We start from the raw sequence: 27,315 nt of genomic DNA, 5'->3' as shown, positions 1-27,315 counted from the left end.
TACAATAGGGATCACAGCCCTGCCTACCTCACAGGGGTGTGTGACGAGAAAAACATGGATGAGGCTCTCAGCTCCCATGGTAATGGGGGCCAGCCAGACGGACAGATGTGTATGGGGCAAACAGGGAGGTAATTCAATACAGAGATTCGAAGGTGACTTTTAGTGTTTGGATTAGGAGTTTCCTGCTACGCTAGTCATGAAGCATCTGCACAGTTGTTGTGGTTCTTTGTGTCTCCTAAGAGGGATCCTGGAATGCCTGTGCAGTGTGAGAGCAGCTGACCAGCAGAGAGCTCTCAGCCCCTGTCAGGTTTGAGTCTGTTCAGTTTTACTCCTAGCGCACATAAGCACACCAGTCAGGAATGCACCCAAGCCAGAGCACACGGTGCGGATAACGGAGTGGGCACTTCTCCACATGTAAGTAGCTGGGAGAGAGTCCATCTTGGTTGAAGGGAAAGCAAGTTGTTTAACCAACGCTGGCAAGTTGGACCCTTTTGTCTGACACACAATATTTCCAGGTAACTGCACAGTGATCCAGGACTGAGGGCAGCCGGCAGCCTTGCTTCCAAAGGGGAAGGATCAGTTTGGTATGTGATCTGCATTGTTCTTTCCAGGGCTGTGTTTGAGCTGGGCTTGCTCATGAGAAAACACATTTTAAGGAACTTTAATGCAACTTTGCTTTAGTCCTTTAAAACAAACTATTCAGCAAGTAAATGGCTGACCCTGAGCACTGCTTTGTTTTCACTCTGTGAGCAGTTTGGTAGCAGAAAAGACATTCAAACTGTAGTATTAATCCTATTAAAGAATTCAAACGTGCCTGGGGGAGGTTGCACTTTGTTGATTGCTCTTTTCCCTCCTGGGAGTTGTTCGAGAAGCCATCATGAAATCAAAATTCCTTTGCAATAAGTTATAAATTCATTCGAAAGGCCAGGCTGTTCTTTCCTTCTTGTTGGGTCTCTAGCACGACTTTATAGGAAGGCTTTTGCTGATGATCGTGACAATCCATTTTTGTTGCGGGGAGGAGGGTGCTCTCTAAAATAAACTTAGAATGAGCCGAAGGCAGAGTATGGAGTTAATATGTGAGACGTCCCTTTCTCAATACGCTGAGAGGGAAATGTTTGCGGGCCAGGTTCTCCATGTAAATCAGCACAGTTGCATTGTGGACGTACATTAGTTTCCACCAGCCGAGGATCTGGTCCAGTATATTTAGAGCTTGGAGGTCGGCTACAGTAAAACACTAAAATGATGGCTGGTCTCTGGGGTTATTTGCAGTCTGTAGGTAGAATTCTGTTTGGAATTTCTCAGAGGTGGGCCAAATCCTGGAAAAACAGTAGGAATTTCATTCTCGTGAGTAGCCCCATTGTGTTTGCAGGATGGGACCTGAAATGTGCATAATGGGCCTGAATTACTGTCTGCAGCAATTTATCCGGCTGCCAGACAAGAAACATGGTTCCACCATCGAAATGGGAATATTACAAAAGTGAAACTAGACCACAAGAAACTTGCAACAGTAAGATGGAGATTGCATTCACCCCAAAGCCGGGAGGTGGGGTGAGGTCCAGCCCCAGGCAGGGGACCCTAACTGTACTCCCTTTTACCACACTGTTGTTATATGGCATATGAGATGAGGGCCCAGTGCTCGGCAGCAGAATATGGCAAATAGCACAACGTAATTCCAGGCAGAAAATGACACGGTCAAAAGTGACCGTCACATATTTAAGCAGGGAGGACATCAAATGTTACACCCAGAAATCTCAGCTGGGCCCAGAGCCTCACTGCACTAGGTGCTGAACAAACACATAGCAAGAGACAGTACAAGCTAAATAGACAAAGCAGGGGAGGGGGAAACTGAAGCATAGAAGGGTGAAGTGACTAATCTAAGCAGCCCACTGGAGGAGCCCAGATTAGAACTCAGATTTCTGAAAGCCACTGGACCACACTGCCTGCAAGCTTAGGTAAGCGCCTTTATGTGCAGACATTACAATGCAGCCTTTAACTGTGAACTCACTGTCTTAACTTTCCGTCCTGAATAGCCCTATTGACTCCCATGCCTTTAACACTGAGCTAGCTTTAAAAAAACAAGGAATCAGGCATCTTCCCATGGTGCTTGTGAGCACAGCAGGAGCCCAGGGGTTCTGTTCAGAATCGGCGCTTGTGTTGAGATCTGCCTCGGCAGAAAGTTTTCTCCATTGTCTATTTCTTATTTCAGGATGGCCTGAATGGTTTCACGTTGCCACTACCTGGCTGCCAACATGGGCATGCACAGGAATACAAATTTGGCCACTTTTGGAAGGGCACTTAGTGTGCCCCCCCATGGTCGGAGGAGCTGGTTCTCCCACCCTGCCCCGCAGCCCCAGGACCAGAGGAGCTCGCTTTCCCCGCCCCGACCCTGGAGGAGTTCTGGGCCCCCGCTGACTAGGTGGGCGCGTGCCCCTGCTTGCCACCCTGCGCACGCAGAGCGCTTTGTTAAACAGGCTCTGGATTCATTTGTTGGGGGTTTCTGAATGTCTCACCCGAATCAGTGAAAACAGCGGGTGAACATGAAAACCAGGTGTGCAGCCTGAGAGCTACCAGTGACACCAGCTTCTGCAATGGGCGTTGAGCCACCTGGAAGAGCTGACAGACTTGGACCCACAAAGGGCCAAAATGATGAGTTTGGTCCTGAGAAATCATGCTTTTTTTTTTTAAATAACAAGGGTTTTGTGGGATGAGGGGGAGATTTGGCTTCTGGTGTTGGAGCACGGGTGGTGGGGGCGTGTGTTCAGCTTTGCTCCACAACCAGGAGAGCTAGAAACTTTTTCTTGGCAAGGAAAGTGTCTCTCGTGATCACCTGACTCCGGCAGCTGGGGCTTGAGACAACACCAAATGCTGACCATATAACCACATGGGGAGGAGAAAGCAAGTGGTGAGCTCCCAAAGGGAGGAACTAGGGGCTGCGGGCCCTGCCAGGGACAGGCCAGAGGGAGCAGGTGGGGGGCCGATGCAGCAACAGGCCTGGCCTCCCCACTATTCGCTGCAGTGTGGGTGACAGGTTGGAGGAGGCACGACGCTGCAGCCCCAGCCCTCCCAGCCAGGCAGCACCATCCCTGCTGGGTTTGCAGCAGCTGGGATATTAATCACTGGGGCAAAGGTCAGGCTGAGCTGCGAGTGTTTGCTCCATTTCCCCGGCACTGCGGAAGTGCTGGCGGCTGGCTGGCTGTGCTCCTCGGCAGTCAGGTAGGAAAGCTTGGAGCTTTACTCCAGTTTATAGGATCGGACCATCTTTCTGAGCTCACTCTATGGCCCTCCTTGCTCTCCCCATCCCTGCCTGCCCAGGTTCCCCAGGGCCGAGACCCCGAGGGCAGGGCACCGGCCCTGCGAGAGCAGCAATCACCTGCTCTGCTCAAGGGCTCTGGGCTTGCAAACCAGATTGTCCCAGCTCAGCTTGGCAGCTGGCCGAGCTCCCTGCCCCTTTCATGGGTCCCTGTGCCACCAGGGCTGGGACCGGCTGCTCTCCGTGCAGTTTGGAGGGAACCCGCGGCACTTTGCACCTGGTGCTCTGGGGCCAGGCCTGGGTATCCCACGGTCCCTGAGCCGTCTGGGCCGGGCCTGGGTATCCCATGGTCCCTTTGGCGTCTAGGCCAGGCCTGGGTGGGGTCTGGGCTACCAGAACTTGGTGCGGTCTGGGCTTGGACTGGGTCTGGGCACTCCTGGATCCCTCAGCTGTCTGGGCCCCTGTGTGAATGTTTTTTCTGACACAGAACAAGGAACTCTGTTAGAATAGTGTGCAGGGCTCTTCCCCATGCTGCACTCCCCCTCCCGGCTCCCTGGCGCCCCAGCATCTTTCTGTACCTCTCAAGAACAGTGCACGTCCCCTCCCCGCCAGCTGGGGTGCTCAGGGATTCCCATACCGCGTGTGCTCATGGGGTCGGGGACCTGTGCTATTTGGGCCCAAGCCAGGTCCAGACACTGACTGGGCTCTGTGTGCTTGAGGCCTGGCCTCAATACAGGTACTTCCACGGGCCTGTGCTGGGTGGACCTGTCCCAGGGTCTGCGTGTCCCTGTGAAGCAGGCCCAGCGCTGGGCAAACAGAGGGAAGGCTGAGGGATGCCAGACAGAGACAATAAAGATACAATAATAACACAGTCCTGATTTATGTGGGCTAACGACTCTGGGATCTTCCCCAGGCAAAGACCCGGGGCAATTTCCTGCAGCTTAGCAGATTCTAAACTCAGATTTTTGAAAAAGAAGCTAAAAACAAATCAACCAATAAAAAGAAGCCCCCTTGGAATTGCTCTGGGAGTCTCAAATAGCTGGGTCAGGGCCATGGTGACATACAGCTGAATTGGACTGAGGGCAGCAGCAGACAGACTCCCACGCAGTGTGCAGCGGCGGTCAAAAAAGCAAACAGGATGTTGGGAATCATTCAAAAAGGGATAGAGACTAAGATGGAGAATATCTTATTGCCCTTATATAAATCGATGGTACGCCCACATCTTGAATGCTGCATTCAGATGTGGTCTCCATCTCAAAAAAGATATACTGGCATTAGAAAAAGTTCAGAAAAGGGTAACTAAAATGATTAGGGGTTTGGAACGGGTCCCATATGAGGAGAGATTAAAGCAGCTTGGAAAAGAGGAGACTAAGGGGGGATATGATCGAGGTATATAAAATCATGAGTGATGTGGAGAAAGTGAATAAGGAAAAGTTATTTACTTGTTCCCATAATATAAGAACTAGGGGCCATCAAATGAAATTAATGGGCAGCAGGTTTAAAACAAATAAAAGGAAGTTCTTCTTCACACAGCGCACAGCCAACCTGTTGAACTCCTTGCCTGAGAAGGTTGTGAAGGCTAGGACTATAACAGAGTTTAAAAGAGAACTGGATACATTCATGGTGGTTAAGTCCATTAATGGCTATTAGCCAGGATGGGTAAGGAATGGTGTCCCTAGCCTCTGTTTGTCAGAGGATGGAGATGGATGGCAGGAGAGAGATCACTTGATCATTGCCTGTTAGGTTCACTCCTTCTGGGGCACCTGGCACTGGCCACTGTCGGTAGACAGGATACTGGGCTGGATGGATCTTTGGTCTGACCCAGTATAGCCATTCTTAAGTTCTTAGGAACAGAGGTGGGGGACAGCCAGGACCTGGTGAGGGAGAGGGACTGGGGTGATGAAGGCAGCCCCCCAAGTGTTCAGAAATCACGAGTCAGGTCCCAAAAGTTACAAGATTGGTTTAATAATCATGAGAGTTTAAAAAGCAGCAAGTTCTGGCCAAGTCACCCACCAAACAGAATGGACTGCAGTGCCAGGCATCTCCCCACAGCGTCAGCGTGACTGCTGTCCACAGCCGGCTGGCAATTCGTGAGGCTGGCATTGATCCAGTGAAAACAATGTCATATGACCTTGGCAGACAAGTGATCATGAGTGACAGCTGGCCGGGGTCCAACAACATCACCACCTCTGGCCTTGTCTCCCATTCTTCTCTTGAGCCTCTCTCTCCCCTCTGGCTTGTTCCGTCACAATACAAGCGTGCTCTAGTCTCTCCCACCTCCAAAGAACCCACCCGGGACCCGTTTGCTCTCCACCTACCTTCCATCTGTATGCTCATTGAGTCGCTGTCTGGAGTTCTTCCTCCAGTCCCATGAAAGACCCTCTTCAACCTAGGGGCTGCCCTTGCACGCCACTGAAACTGTTATGCCAACGTCTTTAATGACCTCTTCCAAGGCAAAGCTAAGACCCTGTGCTCCATCCTCATCAGCTGCCTTTGACACCATCAACCATGAAATCTTGTCCTCCCTTGGCTGCCAGGGCTCTGTCCTCTCCTGGTTCTCTTCATACCTCTCTAATTGCTCCTTCCATGTGTCCTTCAGTAGATCCTCCTCATCGCCTCTCCAGATTTCTGGGGGTTTCCACAGAGCTCCGTCCTTGGTCCCGCACTTTATCTGTGGGCAGTCGCCCCCGCAAACAAATTCAGCAACTACCTTGGGGCTGGTGACTGACTCCCAGATCTACCTCTCTGCTCCAGACCTGTCCCCTGCCCAAACTAAGATTTCTTCCTGTCTCTCTGACAGCTTCTAGCGGATGGCTAGACATCAACCCAAGCTCAACATGGCTAAACTTGACTCTTAATCTTCCCCCCAGTTCTTCCCCATTACCTCCTTTCCCCATCACGGAAGACAGCACCACAATCCTGCCCGTCACTCAGGCCTGGAAACTGGGCATCCCTGGATTCAGCCCCCTCTCTAGGTCCTCACATCAGTCTGTCTAAATCTTACCGGCGCTTTCTGCAGAACATTTCTCAGCTCCGGCCTTCCCTATCCCCAGGGTTGGAGCTCTGGCCCAGGCTCCCATCCTATCGCGTCCTGCTCACCACAACATCCTCTTGGCTGGCCTCGGCGCGGGCTGTCCTGCCCAGCTCATGTCCATTCAGAATGCTGCTGCAGAGTTCATTTCTCCAGCCTACTGCTGTGACCGCATCTCCTCCTCATTGCATCCAGCATAAGCCGCTTGCCTTCGTTCAAGTCCCCAATCCCCACTGTACCTAGCATCCCTCGTTCCCTATCACAATGGCAACGCTCGCCTCTGAGCAGCCCAGGAGCCCAGCCTCCTTCGCCCCCGCTGCCCCTTGTGCTTGGGAGGGGCTCCCCCGAGCACCTGCAAAGCCACCCCATTGGCCAGGCCCTCCTCAAAACTCTCCTTTGCCATGATGCCTGCAAAAGACTTGACCTGCACTGGGCTGCCAGTGCTCTGGAACCACTGCCCTGCCTGCTGACCAGGATTCCCCTGTGCTCCCTTGTCTGTCAGTCTTGCTTTGTCAGCCCAGGGGGGCAGAGACCATCTTGTGTCCAGCGCCTGGCACCATCAGGCCCTGGAGCTGTTCCTGGGTGCTGCCAGGACAAGCACCGTCATGCTGGGGAAATGTGTAAGGTGGAGACTGCACACACAGGGCTGTGGAACTGGCTCAATGCCAGGAGACAGGGCTTTGGGACCTGGCGCTGTTCCGGTTCTGCTGGTGATGCTAGGAGCAGGGCATCTCTGTGACTGCCTGGGGAAGAGCGACCTGAACCCGGAATATCCAGCTAAGTGCTTTGTGAGGCAGCGTTTAGCCAGTTCACTGGGAGGTGCCCACAACCTGAGCTGCACCTTTACAGACCTTGTGTCTGTGACAGGTCGTGTGGTCTAGAGGGTAGGGCTCTGGTGTGGAAGTCAGGGAACCTGGCTTCTATTTGTAGCTCTGCCGGTGACCTCGGGCAAGTCCCGGCCTTTTCAATGGTCAGTTCTTTGGGACAGGGGCTGTCTCAGGGGTGTTAGTACAGCACCTGCATAATGGGGCTTGCGCTCGGGTGAGGTCTGCAGGTGCCTCCGTAGAATAAGTAATACCCATGCTTGTGGGTTACTCTGTTAGCTGCCGTGCTCAGGGTCCTGGTGCGAGGGTGGGCACCAGTCGCTCTGGCTCTGACTAGATCTCACAGGTCACCCGGTTTGACCCAGTTAGTCGTAGAGTTTAAGGCCAGAAGGGACCATCAGAGCCTCCAGTCTGAGCCCCTGTGCAGCACCGGTCACTAAACCCCACCCAGTTGCCTCTGCACCAAGTCCAATGATCTGGATTAGACAAAAATGTTACGGCCCTCCAGAGAGTGACTTCAGTGCGCCACAGGCAGAGAATGGGGGCACTGAGATGCCAGCATGCCAAGGCCTCTGCCGTGGCAGGGAATTGATTAGTGGGTTGTGAACCATGCTCCACACTGCAGAGGAAGGCGAATCCCATCCCCGCCCCAGGTCCTGCCAATCTGACCTGGGGGAAAATTCCTTCCCGAGCCCGAAAAAGGTGATCAGTTAGACCCTGAGCATGTGAGCAAGACACACCAGCCAGGCATCTGAGAGAGAGGATTCTCTGTACGGACACCTCCGAACCCGTCTTCAGCAGCATCCATCTCTGATGCTTCAGAGGAAGGAAGAAAAAATAACCCAGACTGCTTCGGGGGGAAAGAATTCCTTCCTGACCCCAGCAAGCGACAGGCTGAAGCCCTGAAGCATAACATTGAGAACATAAGACATAGAACTGGAATTAACCCCCTGGGCCACTGAGCCCAGCCCCACACTACAGGCCAGAGTTCCACTGGTCAGTTCCTGGCCAGCTGCTCTCCTCTGGCTGTGTAGCTTGACCTGACACATTAGAGCTATCAAAAATGTTTCCAATTTTGACATTTCTATGATGTTTGGGATTTTGAACACTTGAAAAATAAATGGGAAATTTGGGTGAGAATCCCTCTCTCCCCTGCCCCACTCATTCTTTGGCCTGCTATAGACGGATCCTATCAAGTCCAAGAGTTTGGAGTGTTCCATTCTGAAATTGGAAACAATGGGGGAAAGTCTCAAAAATGGTTGTGAAATGTTTCCCTGGCCAGTGTCTCTCTATGGAGACATTTGCTTCTTCAGAGTTTTCCAGATCATCTGAGCAGCGATGGGTCCCCGTTGCTCTCTGGGCGCTCACTCTGCTGCTTTGTTCCAGATAAAGCATTTCTGGAGGTGCCTTACGAGATGGAACTGCACATCTGACCGCGCACAGGAGAGCAGCTCGGCAGAAATGGAAACCGTGGTGATAGTTGCCATCGGCGTGCTGGCTACTATCTTCCTGGCGTCCTTCGTGGCGCTTGTGGTGGTTTGCAGGCAGCGCTACTGCCGGCCCAAGGATCTCCTGAATCAGTATGATACCAAGTAAGTGTCCAGCCCCCTCCTCCACTTGCACCAAATTGATAGGGAGGAAGCAAAAAGACTGATTGAAAAGTGGAATGAAGGGAGGAATGCATGCAGATTTCAGAGCTGCTGGTACTGACGAGTCCAGGCAGTGCTTGATGCACCGGAGATGCACTGCAGAACCTAACACTACCAGCTCAACAGTCACGGCCAGTCAGCGCCCCTGCCGGCGATGGCTGACGACTGACACAGAAATGGTAAGATAACTAAGGCAGAGAGCGTGATGGCAGAGAAAAACCTTGTCCTCATTAGAAAACTGTATGGCTTTGACTGCAATGCTGGCCTAAGACAGTGCACCCCGGGGTGTGGATGTGGTTACACGGAGATCAAAGTGCTTTACGAAGTGGGGAAGGGGAATAGCTACAAGGCACCTTTATCCCAGTGTACCCACATCCAGGCCAGTGGGGTGCATTGCCTTAGGCCCACGGTGCGCTCCCCCTAACCGCCAGCATTATACAAACCTGGGGGTCGGCAGGGCCTAAGGAGTTAGAAACTCAGATCCCATTGAAAATCAGAGCGCCCATCTCCCTTACGCTCCTTTTAAACCAGCATAGATGGATTCTTTGCATTTCCTGTCCCTGCCCAGCAGGGACACAGCACAATTCTGCTCCAGGCGGAGGAGGAGAGAGAGGTGCAGTCATGTCACTTTGTGCATGACCGGAAGGTGCTCAGATACTGGGATGATGAGGAACCTACACAGACTAAACTAACTTTTATATGTGACAAGGAGAATATTCCCCAGTGGACAAGTTTGTGCGCCCAGTGAGAACAACAGGCTATCACTGAGCACATGTTGGGGCAAGAATCTGAACTGACCCCGTTCCGCTCTGTCGGCTCAGCCTGTGCAGACTCAGGGACGCTCAGTCTTGTCGGAGGGTCCCCGGTGGCGGTTATCCCTGGGGTAACAGAACAGAAAATCCAGGTGGGTCAGTAATCGTGTTTCTAACATTTCCAAGAGAGAATTTCTCACAGAACCCAAAGGTCCACACTTGCCTGAGCCCTGCCCCTTGGGACATCATTTATACCCAGGTTGCGTGCTGCGTGCCCACCTTCTGAAAAGCAGGACCAAGGGGGAGTCTCAGGTTGGGCCCCCAAAAATCACAGGTCACTTTTGAAAATCTTGGCCAGATGCAGCTGAAAATAGAAGGCTCTAAGAGCTCAAACTCTGCGAAGCATCCAAATGACTTGGAAGCCTACGTCCCATTTTCAAACGTGACTCCCGTTGACAATGGGAGTTAGGCACCTAAATGTCTTTGAGGCTCTGGGCCTTAGGCACTCTTGGATATTGTCCCCCCAGGCTCTTTGGTCACTTTGGGCCAGACTTACAAAGATGGTCGGGCACCCAAAGCTGGAACTAGGAGCTGGGCAGGATTTTCAAAAGCACCTAGGCAAGTTAGGTGCTAACTTGTATTGAAATCCATGGGGCTTGGGCACTGCCCCTAGGAGCCTAGAGTCCTTTGTAAATCTGGCCCTTGGGTGCTTAGAAAACGTGCCCCTTAGTTAGCCATCCTGACTGCCCCCTGTGCCAGGTGCTGAATGACCCATTCCTGTTTGTTTCAGACCGATCGTCGACCTTATTGGGGCGATGGAGACGCAGTCGGAGCCTTCGGAGCTTGAGCTGGACGACGTCGTGATAACAAACCCCCACATCGAGGCCATTCTGGAGAATGAGGACTGGATCGAAGATGCTTCGTAAGAGTTTCAAAGCTGCCTCTTGGGTGATCTTTAAAACGGGCTCCCGTGCTCTGCCTGGTTACGTTCCTTGGCTCCAGGACGGTCGTCTGCCGCCTGGATCAGAGCCTGCCTTGGGAGCATGCTTTTATCTAGAGCAAAATCACTTACTGTAGGCAGCAGGATGGTCTAGTGGAGCAGCCTTGGCCGAGGCATCAGGAGAGCCAGGTTCTAGCCCCAGCTCTCCTGGTGATCCCATCCCCCTTTGGCTGATTAGAGTGTAAACTCCTTGGGGGGGTGGGGTCCGGTTCCCAGGCGCTGCTCTAGTACAAAGCACAATCATTCAGGGCCCTGTTGCCTGCCTATCTGTTGAGCCAGGAGTGCAGCCAGTGCCTCATGTGCATCACCTGACAGTTGTGCAAACCCAGGCGTGTTTAGGGCCCTAATTTGCAACTCCAAATTCTTGTGGTACAAATCCCTGGTCACAATGTTTGTGCCCAGGTGCAAAAATGGAAGCCAGGTCTGGAATCTCTGGCCCTGCTGCAGCCTACTGGCTTGGTTCCAGGTGCTCGGAGCCATTCCTTGTCAGGGTGGCTGGTGGGGTTTGGTGTGAGGAACTTTCCTTGGCATGTGCGTGATTCTCATTCAAAACACGGACGCTAGAGGTGGAGGGTTAACAAGCCAGTAAAGATTCAGACTTGAAGGCCAGAAAGGACCCTCCTCTAGTCCAGCGTCCTGCCTAGCACAGAGAATCACCGAGGTTAAGGCCAGAAGGGGCCACCAGACCATCCCACCCAGTGGTTCCTGGGTCAGGTACTAGACTCACCAAGGGACTTAGGCTCTGATCTGTTTCTTTAAGCATCTACATCCAACATCTGGGCACCACTGACGCTCAGAAACACTGCTCAGCTGCTACTTCGCCCTGGAGGCACCTTGATCCCCACAGGAGTCTCAGGCGACGTGTCCATGATGGGGCCTGTAGCAGCAGAGTCCGGTGCCATAGCTCTGCTGGCATAACCCTGTAGTGCAGACGCAGCCTGCAGCTCTGGAAGGGGGTTTTCCATCCACCTCCCCAAGCAACAGGAGTAGGGGTTAGGGCTCCGGCGCTCAGAGCCTGGATTTGTCCCACCCCTGAGTGCATCGATCGAATTGTTACGTGTAGACCAGCCCTGTGTTCCCGCCCGTCGGCATGCACTAAGCTGCCTGTGTCCTGACGTTGTCCCCCCGACCAACACGTGCCCCACCCCTAAGCCTCAGCGTGATTCTCAGACGAGCCGAGAGGGGCCCATATGGCAGGTGTGCTCGGAGCATGCCGACCCCACGCAAACTGCTAAGAAGTAATGGAGAGCAGGACGCGTGTGGCGGGAACACACAGCCCCAAGGGTGGGGTGCTCACGGGGGAGTGGGAGATCCATGTTTGCACTCTGGTGCTGCCTGCCATGCAACAGGGATCTGAACCCCGGCACTCGCCCCGTCTGTGCTCCCTCCCTCTCAACACATTTCGTTAGGTGTTCGCGGCGGGAGAGACTGAGAGAACCTCACCCAGCATGTGCAATAGCCTGGTAGTCAGGGCACTCCCCTGAAACGTGGCAGGGCTGAAAGCAAGTCCCTGTCCCCAGGCAGGCAGTGCAGGGGCTGGAAACGGGTCTGCACAGCCCAGGGGAATGCACTGACCCTGGGCTGCTGGCTGTAGCCAGGTGGGCTCTCGCGCTCTCTCTGGTTAGCAGAAGAAAGGGCTGGCCTGGCTCGGGCACCCACTCCAGGGCAGCCAGGGTCCACGCTGTGAATCCCGAGGGAAAGGAGGCGTCTCCCTCTGGCCTGTCAGGCAGACACCTACAACCCAGAGCTATAGGGATCGGGGTGCCCTAGTACCCTGGTGGATCTGGGCCCTAAGCCCTGCCCCTGTCCTCTGCATCCACTCCCTGCTCTGCTGGCTGGCCACTGAGAATCCCAGTCTTAGGTGCTGAGCCCTCCCTGTACATTGTATGGGGCCCATGGGCACCTTGCTTGGGGCTGTGGATTCCACTGGATGGCAGGACACCTCCGGCCAACGCTCCGGTGCTGAGCAGAGCAGCACCCGAAGGCCCTCGGTGACGTGAGCCCCATGCTCAGAACATCTCTGCTGGAAAGAGAGCTCTAGCCTGGGGTGAAAGACTCACGTGAGGGAGAACCCACCTCCTCCCTCAGCAGGCAGTTACATGACCAGCAGCGCTGTAGCGTAGACACTCGCTACAGTGACAGAAGTGGGTTTTCCACCCCCTCGAGAGGCACTGACCAGAGAGGTGGAAGAATTCCACCGACGACTTAGCTGTGTCCACACTGCGTCTCTCAGGGGTGAATTTTTCACATTGCTCAGCCACGTAGGCAGGTTGACCTCAGTTTTAGGTGAGGACCAGGCCTTCCCACCCTGTTAGACAAGCGCACCCTGCTTCCAGCCGATCGCTGCGGGCTTGGTTGTGAAGTAACGTTGTAATGATACCAGTGAGGCTCTGTGGAGCCCATGGGACATGCTTAGCTGATGAAGTTTCCACCTCAGGCTGGCGGACAGAAGAGCCAGTAACAAGACAGAGCTTTTCTAACCAAAGGCGTTCTTTCTTGGCAGGGGCCTGGTCTCTCACTGCATCGCTATTCTCAAGGTAAGTCCCCCACAGAAACGCCTCCCCTGGGAATTAACCCAGGCTGCTGTGCAGGGAATCAGAGCCAGGAAATAAGCAAGGGGTCTGGAGGATTCTCCCAGAGGCTTCGGGCTCGATCCACACAGGAGATTTACCCTCCGACGTGGCAGCTCTTAGGGAATCCACAGTCCCAGGCCAGGCCCCCAGGCTGCTTGTACGATGCGTGGACAGAGCTAGGCACCTAAGAATGGGCTTCTCGGAAGCCAGAAAGATGAGCAGGGAGCCATCTACACTAGCCAGCAGGAAATGCCGAGGGGAGAGATGGGGCCTAAGACGTGCCCCCTAAGGGATTTGGGCACCCATCTCTCTGCTTGGGATTCTCGGCTGAGAACTCTCTCCTGGGGCCAGCTCAGCCCAGCATAGTCACTGTGCCCTTATGCCCAGTACCTGCTGGTTAGCTCCCCTGGGATGTAGGAAACCCAGGTTGCAGTCCCCACTCTGCAATGGTTGGGAGCAAGGACTCAAACCCAAATCTCCCTTCCCCCAAGGGGGTGTTCTGGGGTGGGAGTCCCACCAGCTCTCCTGTTGAAGTTGTTCTACTGTGTATGAAATCCGTAAATAGGCATTGGCCTGAGAGCTGTGTCTCCCAGGGGAGCACCCTAACCACTAGGCTCCCAAGTCCTTCTCTCTCTCGCTAGCCTCTAATGAGCCAAGCTGATCACTTCTCTCACTCAACAGATTTGTCATACTTTGACAGAGAAGCTCGTTGCAATGACAATGGGCTCTGGGGCCAGAATGAAATCTCCCGCGAGCCTGAGTGACATTATTGTGGTTGCGAAGCGGATCAGCCCCAGGTGAGTGGAAGGGATTGGCAGTCCATTTCGGCCGAGGGCGCACAGCTTCAACTTGATCTGCAGCTCCAAAGGCCAGGCAACTCCTGGAAACATCGGGCATCTGCAGTAACCCCCGAATGACAGCATGGGTGAATTCAGATTCACAGTAGTGCTGACTCCAAACATCCAAACCTCATGTGAGGTCCCAAATCCCATGAGATCTTAACAATAATAAATGGCTTTTTATTTGCTGTTTGGTCTTTGAGCCATTGGGGTCCCATTCCCAAGCCTTTCTCCAGAGCCACAGGGGCTAGAACCTTCCTTGTTTGTTTGTTTTTTAAATGTAAGCGGAGAGTCTCACCTGATCACAGGACTCCAGGAGCTGGGGCTTTAAGAAAAACACCAATTATCAATGAGACTTGGCAACACTGTGTGGCTCTTCCTGCCCAGCAGAGAGCTTGTCACCTTAAGGATCAAACCCAACACTTTGCGTTTCAGCCAGAAAGCAAGCTGGAAGCCAGTGCCATCTGTGACAGGGCTCAAGAACCGATTTCCCAGGGCTCAGCACCCACAACTGGGGCCAGAGTCTCGGAAGAGCTCTGCTCCAGTTAGGCCCCTCAATAAGTGTCTGGCTTGGCTGTGGATTGCATATGAGTCGAAGTACCAAGCTCCCACTGGCCTCCAGTGGGCCTTGTGCTCCTAATCACTTAGACACTTTTGAAATTGCCACCCTTTGATCTCAGTGGGGGCCGCTGAGCAAAAGGCGCTTTTGCTGATCTGGGCAGTGCTCCCTTGAGTGCCAAATGGGAGCTTGGCTTTTATGAAAATCAGCTCCCCCCCCCCCCCCGTGGGAACTCCTGCGACGCTGGCCCTAGGTGCCTTCCTACGCTGTAGGGGTTCACAGCCAACGGGAGAGATGCCGGGCTCTGAAATGTGCTCGCTGAGAGAAAAAACCAAACTGCTACCAGGGCACTTGCAAAATACAGTGCGAAACAAGCAACGGTCGCTCTCTCTCTTCCCCCCTAGGGTGGATGATGTTGTGAGGTCGATGTACCCGCCTCTGGATCCCAAGCTTCTGGATGCACGGTAAGCTCTGGGCGAGGTTCCCAAAGCCACTGGCTCTTAGGGTGTCATTCTTTAGCCACAGGGGAAATCCCCACCAGAATGCCCCATAGCCCAGTGGTGAGGGTACTGCCCAGGGGGGTGGCTGATTCCTGTTCAAATCCCTTCTCAGCAGGCAGAGCAGGACTTGAACTGAGATCTCCTCCACACCCCAGGGGAACAGCCTAATCCCTTGGCTAGAAGTGATGAGGGGGGTCTTCCTGCCACCTACCCTCCCCCTGCCATTTTACATAAGTTCTTAAGGGCCCTGAGCAAGAAAGCAAGCTCCAAGCACGCCTGCCGGCTTGGGTCCCACAGGAAGTTAGGTGGAGGGTCACCTGTCTTCCCCCAGTTCACACGTCACGCTGGGACAGCTGGACACCGAGCGTGGGGCTGCAGCGCGTACGCACGCAGGCAGAAACATAGGCAACGAGACAGCTTTTATTGCAAAAATGTGGTGCCCAGAGGGTTTAGGTGCTTACAGCGTTTGACAGCTGCTGAGCGGGGGGCTCATGAATCCCAGTTAGGCCTGATTCTGGGACGTAGGTACCTACCATGGCAGTTAGGTGCCCACATCCTGTTGTGGACAAGCTCCCTATTATTATTTATATTCCTACGTTGCTGCCCTGGTGGAGTTTGCACCTTGCTCTGGCACACACATTCCTTCCCAGAGCTCCAGGAGAAGCTAATGCTGTTTGCATCCATCCCGAGGGCCCGATCCTGTCCTCAGTGCCTTTTCCAGGGCTTGCCCCGAAGAGCGAGGAGCAGCTGGGTCGTGGGAGTGAATTAGTGTTTGGACTGTGGGAAGGTGCTCGCTCCCCGGGAGATGAGTAAGGGCTGCCACACCTGCATGCAGGGCTCTGGCATGGTTACCACGAGCCCACGGTCAGGGACAGTGCCCCACTTGGAAAGTCACAGCTTGGACCTTGCCTCCCCCTTGCTCCAGGGAGATGTTTCCTGGGCCAGCCCCTCCCCTAGGACAGGTGCTGGCTCCTCCAGCACAGCTGAGCCTGGGTTGGGGATGGAGTCCCCACTCCTCTCCCACATGTGAGGCCCGTTTTGGCTGCGCTCTCTGGCACGCCGTGATGCAGGCGGAGGTGATCCATCTCTTTCACCTCCATAGCCCCCTGCGTGGGCGCAGGCGGAGATTTAATGACCGCCGAGGTGATCAGCTTGGGCTGTAGAGAAGGGGAAGGATCCAAAGAAACACTTGACGTGTGCAGAGGGTAGCGGCCATACAGGCACCACCAGGATGGAAGCAGTGTCCTGTTGTAACCCACACTCATCCTGGGTGTGGGGTACACTGGCGATGGGTACACTCTGCATGGCCATCTGCAGCCAAGAGACTACTGCTGTCCTTTGGGCTACTGTCAGGAGCTGGGCCGAGCATGCTGGGTACTAGTGGAGGCATGCCCCTCCACTAGTGAGATAGCGGCCATCTTTGCTGAGGGCAGGAGCAGCTTCGAGCCCATGGGGCAGCTCCTGGCCCATTGTCACTTGTGGGAAACGGCAACCATTGGGAGGGAGGGTTTAATGGCAAAGAGAGAAATTAACAGCATTAATGGCCTTGCTTAACTGCAACTAGTGTCCTCCAAGGTGCATTTGTCACTCGTCTGCAGCGAGTAACTGTATGAAAGTGGGCAGGACACAGATGGGCCGTTTATTAGCAAAAGTGGTGGGAGAAGGTGAGACGCTGCAGATATTTATCTTCTTAGAGTTTATTGAAAATCTCTCCCCACTAATTCCATCTGTGTACACAGATTCTGTGCTGCACACGTGGGGAGGTACGCTAGGTTCTGCTGCCTCCAGAACAAAGTGGTTAAAGAACAATAATTGTAACAGATGTGCCCAGTGGCCGACCGAGAATGGGGCTCAGTTTGCACAGGGCTGGCCAAACAGTCCCAGTGTTACGTGAAAACACAAACCCAGCCTTAATGTAGAAACATAAATGTGACGGTTCTCAGGGTATCCAGGACTGTGGGTCACCTGGTTACTCCTCTGCCTTCAGCACGAGGAAAAATTACTTGAGCTTAACTGGGTGTCAACTCCCTGACACTCCAGTCTGTTGGCTCCCAAACCATCTCCCCAGGGCCGTGCCAGCCCATACTTTGCCTTGCCAGTTAACAAGAGGTGCACCCCGTCCTCTGAGCCCCTTGGAAGTGTCCCCTGTAGTGTTCAGCCCCTTGTCTGCTGAGCGCTCACAGAATAGCAGGTTTACTGCCTCCTAGGAACAGGGCAGGAAAGCGTGAATGATTCAGCGCCCTGTAGAACACCCAGCACTGGGGTATCGTTCTAGTGAAACCAACATGCTTATTAGCAACGATGAGAGCGTAAAGCATTAGTGAGCAAAGGTACTGGAAACCGAATCCGAACGCAACGTCTAAAGCCTAAACTTACCAGGCTCCGTTCTGGCTACGGCCATTTCTCCTACCCAAATGGCCATTGTGGCATTTCCTGCCAGGGCAGGCCGGCATTCTGTTCTCATGAATGGAATAGGCCTGTCCAGTTCCTGCCTGGGAGTGTCTCTTTGCCTTCTGCTTGTATCCCCAAAGGTCATTGGTTTTCCTCAGAGAGAGTAAACTCCTCCCGTTGCTTGTTCCCTGGAGTGCTCTTCCCTGCTGATGTCCCATTCCTCTGTCCCCTTCATCTGTAACTGGGGCTTCCACTGCGCGAGCTCACAATGCTGAATTAGACAGAGATGTGCCTCTGACCTCCTGTCTGGAAAACACCTGCCTTCCTCTTTGGCTGGTGACAGATGTTAAAGCAGAGTGTCAGTGCCCACACCTCCTTCCTGCCACTGCACCTGTGCAACCACTGCACACCGAGATTAATGCCCACTCTGACCTAGGATCTCCCAGGACATCACTCATGGAGAAGTACCAGGAAAGCAGTGCGCTGGGGCAGTGAGTTTGCCAGGCCTGCCAGGAGCTGCTATTACACCACAGTGAACACTTTGCCAGTTGACTCCCATGGGCCTCTCTGTCCCAGCACAGGACTGCTGGGTTTATGCGGTGCCTGGGCCATGACTGGGGCTCTGATGCAGAATTACTAATACCTCTGTATAATAACACCACCACCTAGCTTCTGTGTCACGCTCAGAGTGCACTACAAAGGAAATCTCTACAATTATCCCTAGTGTCCAGAGGGGGAAACTGAGGTACGGAGTGGGGCAATGACTTGGCCAAGGTCACCCCACAGGCCAGTGGCAGAGTCAGGCCTAGAACTTAGGTCTCGTGTCCCAGTCCACTAAGCTATCCACTGGGCCACACTGCCTCCTGCTGAGAGGTTAATAAAGCTACTGGTTGATAAAGTCCCTTTTTGGCATGTCCCACCCCATCCCTGAGCAGTAGCACCGGGGAGGCTGCAGCAGCCAGACCTCCTGCCCAGGCACCTGGTGTCCTCAAGCACTTGTAACAGCATCCTGGTTGCCTTGCAGGACAACAGCCCTGCTGCTGTCTGTCAGCCACCTCGTCCTGGTGACCAGGAGCGCCTGCCACCTAACCAGTGGCATGGACTGGATCGACCAATCACTGTCTGCCGCGGAGGAGCACATGACGGTGCTGCGCGAAGCTGCTCTGGCCACCGAGCCCGAGAGAAGCATCGCGGGGGGCGCGGAAAGCTTCCTGCAGGAGCAGTCTGCCATCTGACGAGGCGGCACGGCCTGTCCTGCTGAGGGCTGATGCTCCACGTTCTCAGGGAGCCCAGGCCGCTGCTCGGTGCGCTGAGGTGGTCCAATATTTGCATGAGCCCTGCAGAGCTATTAGTATATTGACACTGACCTGTTACCAGAGGGTAGCTAAGGCAATGCGCTTCTGCCGGTCCCCTGCTGCTTTGTAGTTTGGTTGAAGTGCCCTGCGCATGGAACAGTGGGGCTCTGATCAATAAAATCCCATGAGAAATCAGACCGTGGAAGCTCCTGTTTCTAAATATACCCCAGGCTGAAGCTCAGTAAACTCCGGACCCGTCCTGTGGCTGCTGCGGGCACTCCGGAGAGCCTCAGCTGCTGATTTAAGGGGTTTCCAGGGAAGATCCCCTGCCTGGCACCAGCGGGTTCCCCAGGAGTGGGGCTGGCACGATAGCCCTGCACCACCTCCTTCAGGCAGTCCCCAGCGTAAGGCCATCAGAGACAGGAGGAGGTGTGTTAACAGAGGGCAGGCATGCACTGGGCCCCTGCTAGTCTGGGGCAGTGGAGCAGCCCATGGGAGGTACCCCAGCCAGACCCAGTGTCCTGGAGGAGCAATGGTAGCATAACGCTGCCCCACACCCCACCCATGCCTCTCCCATGCTGCAGCGCCTGAGAGGCACAGACTGGCCTTCTGGGTAACATGGAGCTTCTTATCAGCCCAGGGCAGTGTTCCCTGGGGACCAAGATAAAGCACGTTGGGACAAGCTCACCCGCTGGCTTGTCTGGGAGCTTGGAGAGCATGGAGGAGGAGGGGCAGCAGGGTTCTGTAATTTAATGCAAGAAAATGCTTATTGAAATCATTGAGTCTTTGGAGACAAAACCAGACAGACGCCGAGAGAGACAAGACAGACCCAGCCAGACCCAGAGACATAGCTAGCCACAACACCCAGACATAGACAGACAGACACAGAGACAAGAGACGCAAGCGAGCACTGGGCGCTGCCCTGCGCTGGTGAATTCCACTCAGCAGAGGGAAGCCGTGAGATGCACTGAGCCGCCCAGGGCTGGAAGCCACTAAGTGCAGAGACCCAGGCCCTGCCCACCTTATCAGCTCCCGCACAGCGAAGCGCAGCTCCTGCCACCTACCCAAGGCTACTACGCCCATGTTAAAAATGGGGGGTATGACCCCCCCAGGTGTGGGGAGCCGAAATGTTCTTTGTGCCCAGAGCCCCAATAAATCTTAATTCACCTCTGGCTAGGTGTGCTCCTCTAGATCAGTGGTTCTCAAACTTTTGTCCTGGTGATCCCTTTCACACAGCAAGTCCCTGAGGGTGACCCCCCTTATAAATTCAAAACACTTTTTTATATATTTAACACCATTATAAATGCTGGCTGCAAAGCGGGGTTTGGGGGGGAGGCTGACAGCTCGCACCCCCCATGTAATAACCTCACAACCCCTGAGGGATACTGACCCCCCACTTTGAGAACCCCTGCTCTAGACCAAGTGGTAGAGCCTCGTGCTGGAGTTCCAGGGCTCCGGCCCTATTGGGACTTGTGATTGCACGTGACACAAGCAAACACGCTGGAAATACAGCCTGCACACCGGGCGTACATGTCCGCAGCACTGCCCTCGGTCCATCACCGTGCCGTGAGCACCCAGCCCACACAGGGGAGGGGGGGCATGAGGGGTCCATGTTTCAGCCACCTGCCTCTCATCGCGACACCTGTGGATTTGCCAGGTGCCACTCGCTGCAGTCCAGGAATCTTGCTGCCATGAAAGCAATGGCGGGTGCTCTGAAACTTCCCTCGGCAGAGTGTGCAGCTCCTTCCCGTACAAAGCACTCGTGACACGGGGAGAATGCAGCCACTTCTGGGGTGCAATGGAACAGGCAAGCAAACCCTCTGTCTATTGCACAGCCATGGTGGAAGGAAATGCTTTGAGCAAGGATCTCGCAGCAAACCCCCATGTGTCTGTTCACTGCTGTGTCCACTAGGAGGCAGCAGAAATACTCTGTCACCAGCACTGGCTCATTGCTCTATTCCCCTGCACCCTGGACGCTCCAACTTCTGATGCTAGAGATTGTGGGTTCAAGTGGAGAGGGGACTGGAAATTGCTGGCCACGCCTCTGGCTATGAACCTGGCCAGGCCTTTGGGGCTCCCGAGGGCAGTACAGGGCTCTCAGAGCCTTTACAGGAGGAATGGGAAGAGGAAGGATTGCAAACAGCTGCTGCCCACTGGGAAGGTGGCTGCAGCCCCCACTGCTATTGCTGTTCATATGGGAGCCCGCTGGGCGAGAGTGGGCCTCGTGGTGCTCGGCGCTGTATATACCCAGCAGCCCCTCTGTCACTGCTGTTCAGCGCTCCCCCAGCCTGGCCTCCTTGCTCGCTGTTGGGTTTGTCACAGAGACAGCAGGGGAAGGGCAGTACAGTGACATCCTGCCAGCTAGGCAGGGGTGCTCAGGGTCCTGCTGAGAGACACCCAAGGGAAGCCTGGGGGTGCCCGCGGCAGGGTGCTCAGAGTGCAGAGTGAACAGCGGCCCGGGGCGGGGGGAACTGTGCCACTGCGAAACACAGAATCAGGTACTTGCAGGGGAAGAGGAGAGGGATGGTGGTGTCATGCCAGTGCCTGCACCTGCTTTCCTGAAGCTGAGCTGCAGGGCACATGTCGTGGGGATCCCACAGTGTGAGGAGGCCCCCCCACCCCAGAGCTGTTGCAGGAGGGTTGATAGATTACAAGGGTGATGACAGTGAATATACTGATGAGGGAACGTTAATTGATCTGCTCAGGGAGAGCAGGGAAGAGTCCCCACCCCTACCCTCCCGGAGAGCACTGAGTTTGGGGAAGGTTTCAATCCAACCCCAAAGCAGGAAATGCAGGCCCGTTTAAAGCGCCACAACCAGGTATTTTCCAACCGGCCAGGTTTAACTGACAAGACTGTACACTCCATAGCAACCCCGGGGCCCCGCCCTGCTCTTAGCAGAGCGTACCCAGCTAAAGGGGAAATGCAGAAACAAATCCAGGAGCAGGTGGAAACCTGCTTGAAATGAAAGTAACTAGTAAATCAAACAGCCTCCGGGTGTCCCTGATTGTAATGGTACCTAAAAGGACAAAACCATGAGCTTTTGTGTGGATTACAGGAAGCTAAATGCTTTCCCAGCCTGACCCATACCCCACACCCCCAGTAGAGGACTCACTGGGTCTATTGGGGGGTTCAAAATTCATAAGCACACTGGCTTTGACTCGTGGGTACTGGCAAATTCCCTTAGATGCTGAGGCCCAGGAAAACTCCGCTTTTCTATTGGAATCTGGATGGTGTGAGTTTAAGGTTCTGCCTTTGGGTTAATATATTTGGGGGCTTGTCAGGGAGGTGCTGCAGTGGTTACACACATTTGCCAGAGCCCATACAGATGCCCGGGCTATTTTCAGTAGCTCCCGGCATGACCACTTGAACCGTATGGGAATTGGGCTACAAAGGCTGAGAGAAGCCAACCTCACTGGCAAGGTCTCCAAGTGCAAGCCGGGGGCTGCAGAGGTGTCCTGCCAAGGACACAGGGTGGGCAGTGCGTTGGGTTTATTCAGAGCCTGGTTTGGGCAGCCCTGCTGGCAGCAAACCCTTGTGCTTTGCACTAACGCTAGGCTAGGTGCGGTACTGCTGCAGGATGGGGCTGGGGTAAGAGGCGTCCCATTACTACGTAGCTAGGTAATGGGTAATTACCCGAATTAGGCTGTCATGGAGGCAGAGAGCTGGGCCACTCTCTGGGCTGTTACGCATCTTCAACCTTCTTTGTGTAATAAACAATTCACTGTGCTAAGCGGTCACGCCCCTTTGACATGGCTGCCCCAAGCCAAGGGAACCGAGTCGAGATTTCTTCGTTGGCATGTAGCCCTCCATGGATTTGACATGGAAGTAATTCATATCAAGGGAAAGGGGAATGCAGTGGCTGCTGCCTGATCGAGAATGGGGGAGAATGAGGTTTGTTCTGGAGCGTCCATGACACCCCTTCACACACCAGTTTAGCATTGGGGGCGTGATGCTGGCAGGCAGGTGCCAGCTCTTGCCCAGGCTGCAGGCATTAGCTAAGAACTGACACCCTCGTAGCTGGAGACCAGACCAGGTCACCTGTGTGCTAGTTTTGCTCAAAATAGGGATTAGTCCTACAAGAAGGTATTGAGTGGTTAGACTCTGAAATGTGTGTAGGTTGTTGCCTGCAGGGAACTCACTGGGAATGTGGCTTTCCAGGCGATGGGGAAATATCTACCTTTGTCTTTATCACTGTGAAAATGTTTGCCCTTAACTTGTGAGCCCAGGCACAGGGATCACCTCTCTGCCCCTCCAGGACTATCAACAGTCAGGGAACATCCTAATACAAAGGCTTGGCTAATGGCCCTGTTCTCCAAGGAAGCTTGTCCTATGGACCTGTAAGCTGAATGAAGGCACAGAGCCACAGGACAATTTCCCACCTCTTCCCCATTTGAACTCTGACAGGGCTAGAGACCTCAGGCTGAAGCCAGAGATCCCCAGGGGTGAGCTCCTGGGCCTGCCCTGAAACACACTGTGAATGGACAGATCACTACTCCTCTGCATTCGGCACGCATCGGTGGGTCTATGTTGGCTAGGTTTAACCTGCCAATAACTCTCCTATTTCTTTCTCCTAGTTATCAAACATTTAGCTAGGCCTTGTCTGCACTACCACGTATGTTGGCAAAACCATGGGCGGAGGGTGAACCCCCCCTTTGGGGAGGCTAACCTGCCGGCCCCACCCCTTCCGCTCAAGACCCTGCCCCCCGCATGCCGGAGCCCCGAAACTCCCCCCCCCATAACAGGAGGAGTCCTGAGCCCTCCCCCCACGACCAGAGGAGCTCTGGCTCACCCACCCCAGCCACCCTGGGCCAGCCCCCCCAGCCCCAGCACTGGGCTGAGCGCCACATCAGGCCGCTCCCCCTGCACCGGGCCGAACTGCTCCCCCCCATGGAGTGCCACGCTGGGCCGGCCCCAGCACCGCCAAGTCGAGCCGACCACCCCGGAGTGCCAAACCTCTCTGCCCTGCCCCTCACCTGAGCGAGCCGGACCCCCCCCAAGCCAGCAGCCCCAGTGCCCGTCCGAGCCGTCTCGCTCCCCACCAGACCCCCACCCCCGAGGAGAAGTGACGCAGCGAGCAGCAGGGACGGGGGGGAGAGGTGGAGTGAAGGTAGGCAGGTGGCAGCAGCAGCAGGCAGTGGGTGAGGGGGCCTCAGAGAAGGGGCAGGGCTACCGCTGCCCAGGTGTCCCTTGGGGGCAGCCTATTATACTTGCCACCCATGGGCAGAACTGTGACCCCCCCCAACGATATATGTGGTAGTGTGCCCAGCCCTATGGCAGCAGGAGAGCTTCTCCCGCCGACGCAGCTACCACGACTCGCTGGAGGTGGTTTAATTAAGTCGCCGGGAGCGCTCTCTCCCATCAGCGTAGAGCAACTACACAGCGATCTCACAGCCGCACAGCATTGGTACAGGTCTCTAGTATAGATCTAGCCAGAGTTTATTACAGGTGTTGTCTTTGGCATAAGATCTAGGGTACCAATGGATCCCTAGTGACTGGAAGCAACCTGAGTGTGCTGTGATTTTTGGTGTGACCTTTTATCCCAAAGTTCAGTTTGTCGAGGTAGCAAGATAGACTGGAGAAATCTAATTCGAAACCACACCACCAGCTGTGGGTGTCTGCCCTGTTTTCTCACAGTCTGCCCTGAGGAAGGCACTCAAGGTCGTGGGCCACTCCGGACAGCATGACATGTCACCCCACTCTCCCACATCATGATAGTTACACAAAGAACCCTCGCTGGAAAATCAGGACATGGAACAAAAGATTCCCCCCTTTGAAGTCCCTCTAGGTAGGGGGTGCCCTCTTCCATACCCTGCCAGAGGGGAGCACCAGCCCCACCCAGGACCACTCTGCAGGAAGGTTTGTCTGAGGCTGCAGAGCAGGGCTCTGGTGAGCTCTGATTCTCCCTGGCCTCTCAGTTTGTCCCCCAGCGGCCAGGAGGCTGTGAGATCCCAGCCCAGCCACTCCTGCGGCCTCCCGCACTTCTGCTTTCTCACAGACATTGCCAGCGCCTACAGGTTTCGGCAGCAGGGGGGTTGGGGGAGTTGGAAGCAGAACATTCTTTCAGTTCAAGTGCATTTAGAAGAAAGCTGAGCAGGCGAAAGTGCCAAGACGGGGGGAAGGGGGGGGGGACCAGTCCTCAGGCCAGATCTCTAAAGGTTCAGCACCCAAAATGATCAGCTCTTTGGAAAAAAGCCCATTAAAATCAGGCAACTGGCAGGGTGGGGAGCACATGGGAGGTTAATGGGGAACCCGCACCAGCACTGTCAGGTTCTGGGGGCACCGCACCGGCTCTCTTCCCAGCCCTGCCTGCAGTGACCCTATGCAGGATCTTAGCTGTTTGCAGAATAGGTGACTGATAGTCATCCTCCCATCCCGAGGGATCCGGCTGAGCCTTGTCACAGCAGTGACTGGACTCCAGGGCTCCAGCTCAGCGGAGGGAGGGGGAGAGGTTCTCTTCCGGTCACATGAAAACAGAAGACTTTAGCTCTGAAAACTGCATCCCTTGTGATAAATTCACAAGAGTTGGCAACACCAGGGAGCCGGCTCATTCCTGACTACAGTAGAACCTCAGCAGTGCCGACCCCCTCGGGAATGTGTGAATCTGAAATGTTCGTAACTCTGCACAAAACGCTCTGGTTGTTCTTTCAAAAGTTTGCAGCTGGACACTGCCTTATTGCAGCTTTGAAACTTTACTGTGCAGAAGAAAAATGCTGCTTTTAACCATCTTAATTTAAATGACAAGCACAGAAACAATTTCCTTATCTTGTCAAATCTTTTTTTTTTTAAGTTCCCCTTTTTTGAGTAAAAAACTAAACTAGGCAAATACAATTTAGATGGGGCTACTATAAGGTGGGTGCATAACTGGCTGGATAACCGTCCTCAGAAAGTTGTTATTAATGGTTCCCAATCCTGCTGGAAAGGCATAACAAGTGGGGTTCTGCAGGGGTCTGTTTTGGGACCGGCTCTGTTCAATATCTTCATTAACGACTTAGATATTGGCATAGAAAGTACGCTTATTAAGTTTGCAGATGATACCAAACTGGGAGGGATTGCAACTGCTTTGGAGGACAGGGTCATAATTCAAAATGATCTGGACAAATTGGAGAAATGGTCTGAGGTAAACAGGATGAAGTTTAACAAAAACAAATGCAAAGTGCTCCACTTAGGAAGGAAAAATCAGTTTCACACATACAGAATGGAAAGAGATTGTCTAGGAAGGAGTACAGCAGAAAGGGATCTAGGCGTTATAGTGGACCACAAGCTAAATATGAGTCAACAGTGTGATGCTGTTGCAAAAAAAGCAAACATGATTCTGGGATGTATTAACAGGTGTGTTGTGAGCAAGACACGAGAAGTCATTCTTCCGCTCTACTCTGCGCTGGTTAGGCCTCAACTGGAGTATTGTGTCCAGTTCTGGGCACCCCATTTCAAGAAAGATGTGGCGAAATTGGAGAGGGTCCAGAGAAGAGCAACAAGAATGATTACAGGTCTTGAGACCGTGACCTATGAAGGAAGGCTGAAAGAATTGGGTTTGTTTAGAAAAGAGAAGACTGAGAGGGGACATGATAGCAGTTTTCAGGTATCTAAAAGGGTGTCACAAGGAGGAGGGAGAAAACTTGTTCACCTTAGCCTCTAAGGATAGAACCAGAAGCAATGGGTTTAAAGTGCAGCAAGGGAGGTCTAGGTTGGACATTAGGAAAAAGTTCCTGTCAAGGTGGCTAAACACTGGAATAAATTGCCTAGGGAGGTTGTGGACTCTCCATCTCTGGAGATATTTAAGAGTAGGTTAGATAAATGTCTATCAGGGATGGTCTAGACAGTATTTGGTCCTGCCATGCGGGCAGGGGACTGGACTCGATGATCTCTGGAGGTCCCTTCCAGCCCTACAAGCTATGAATCTATGGGTAGTTTACATTTAACACAGCAGTACTGTACTGGGGGTTGGTTTGTGCCTGGTGCCGCCTGATGCACAGGGGTGTGTGGTTGGCCGGTCAGCGTGTAACTCTGGCGGGGTTGGAAGTCGGAGGTTGGCTCTGCTTTCCCTGCCGACTCTGCACGGGGGCTGCGGCTGGACGGGACCTGCCAGGGGCACCAGGGCTGGATTCAGAGCAGGCAGGAGGGCGGCAGGGGTTCCGCTGGGGGCCGCGTCAGGCCTGGCAGCTGCGGGGGGGGGGGTGGTTCAAAGACCAGGCTGCACATGGGGAGGGATAGCTCAGTGGTTTGAGCATTGGCCTGCTAAACCCAGAGTTGTGAGTTCAATCCTTGAGGGGGCCACTTAGGGATCTGGGGCAAAATCAGTACTTGGTCCTGCTAGTGAAGGCAGGGGGCTGGACTTGATGACCTTTCAAGGTCCCTTCCAGTTCTAGGAGATGGGATATCTCCATTCATTTAATTTAATTTAATGCCCGGGTCTAGGGTGACCAGATGTCCTGATTTTATAGGGACAGTCCTGATATTCGGGGCTTTTTCTTATATGGGCACCTATTACCCCCCACACTCTGTCCTGATTTTTCACACTTGCTGTCTGGTCACCCTACCCGGGTCCTGGGCTCGGCTCGGGTACACCGCCTCCCCCCCTCGGCACGTGCTCGGCCCCTGTGGGTCATGTGACCGGCTCGTCACGTGACCTCCCGGGGATTCCCGCGGGGCGA

General features: G+C 54.1%; 1 protein-coding gene and 1 long non-coding RNA gene across 5 annotated transcripts; one reads left to right on the top strand and one right to left on the bottom strand.

Annotated features, from left to right (window-relative positions):
* Nucleotides 1-251: 251 nt before the first annotated feature.
* Nucleotides 252-18,858, top strand: TMEM98 (transmembrane protein 98). Of its 4 annotated transcripts, XM_005282879.5 has the most exons (8): nt 253-414; nt 516-584; nt 8,492-8,697; nt 10,297-10,428; nt 13,010-13,043; nt 13,761-13,876; nt 14,882-14,941; nt 18,393-18,858. In XM_005282879.5, the coding sequence occupies exons 3-8, from the start codon at nt 8,567-8,569 to the stop codon at nt 18,601-18,603; spliced, it is 684 nt and encodes a 227-aa protein (XP_005282936.1). In that variant the 5' UTR covers nt 253-414; nt 516-584; nt 8,492-8,566; the 3' UTR covers nt 18,604-18,858. The 4 variants fall into 4 exon arrangements, with proteins under 4 accessions (XP_005282938.1, XP_005282936.1, XP_005282937.1 ...); XM_005282881.5 differs by lacking the exon at nt 516-584 and having other exon boundaries at nt 252-414; XM_005282880.4 differs by lacking the exon at nt 516-584 and having other exon boundaries at nt 362-515.
* LOC135977316 (uncharacterized) lies at nt 1,020-18,395 on the bottom strand. Its single transcript, XR_010594755.1, has 2 exons — nt 17,354-18,395; nt 1,020-1,316 (listed from the first exon to the last, which is right to left on the bottom strand). It is a non-coding gene; the product is annotated as an uncharacterized LOC135977316 (long non-coding RNA).
* Nucleotides 18,859-27,315: the final 8,457 nt, after the last annotated feature.

This window comes from Chrysemys picta, chromosome 24, assembly GCF_011386835.1.
Source record: "Chrysemys picta bellii isolate R12L10 chromosome 24, ASM1138683v2, whole genome shotgun sequence".
NCBI classification, from domain to species: domain Eukaryota; kingdom Metazoa; phylum Chordata; order Testudines; family Emydidae; genus Chrysemys; species Chrysemys picta.
This window is presented reverse-complemented; position numbering and strand designations above follow the sequence as displayed.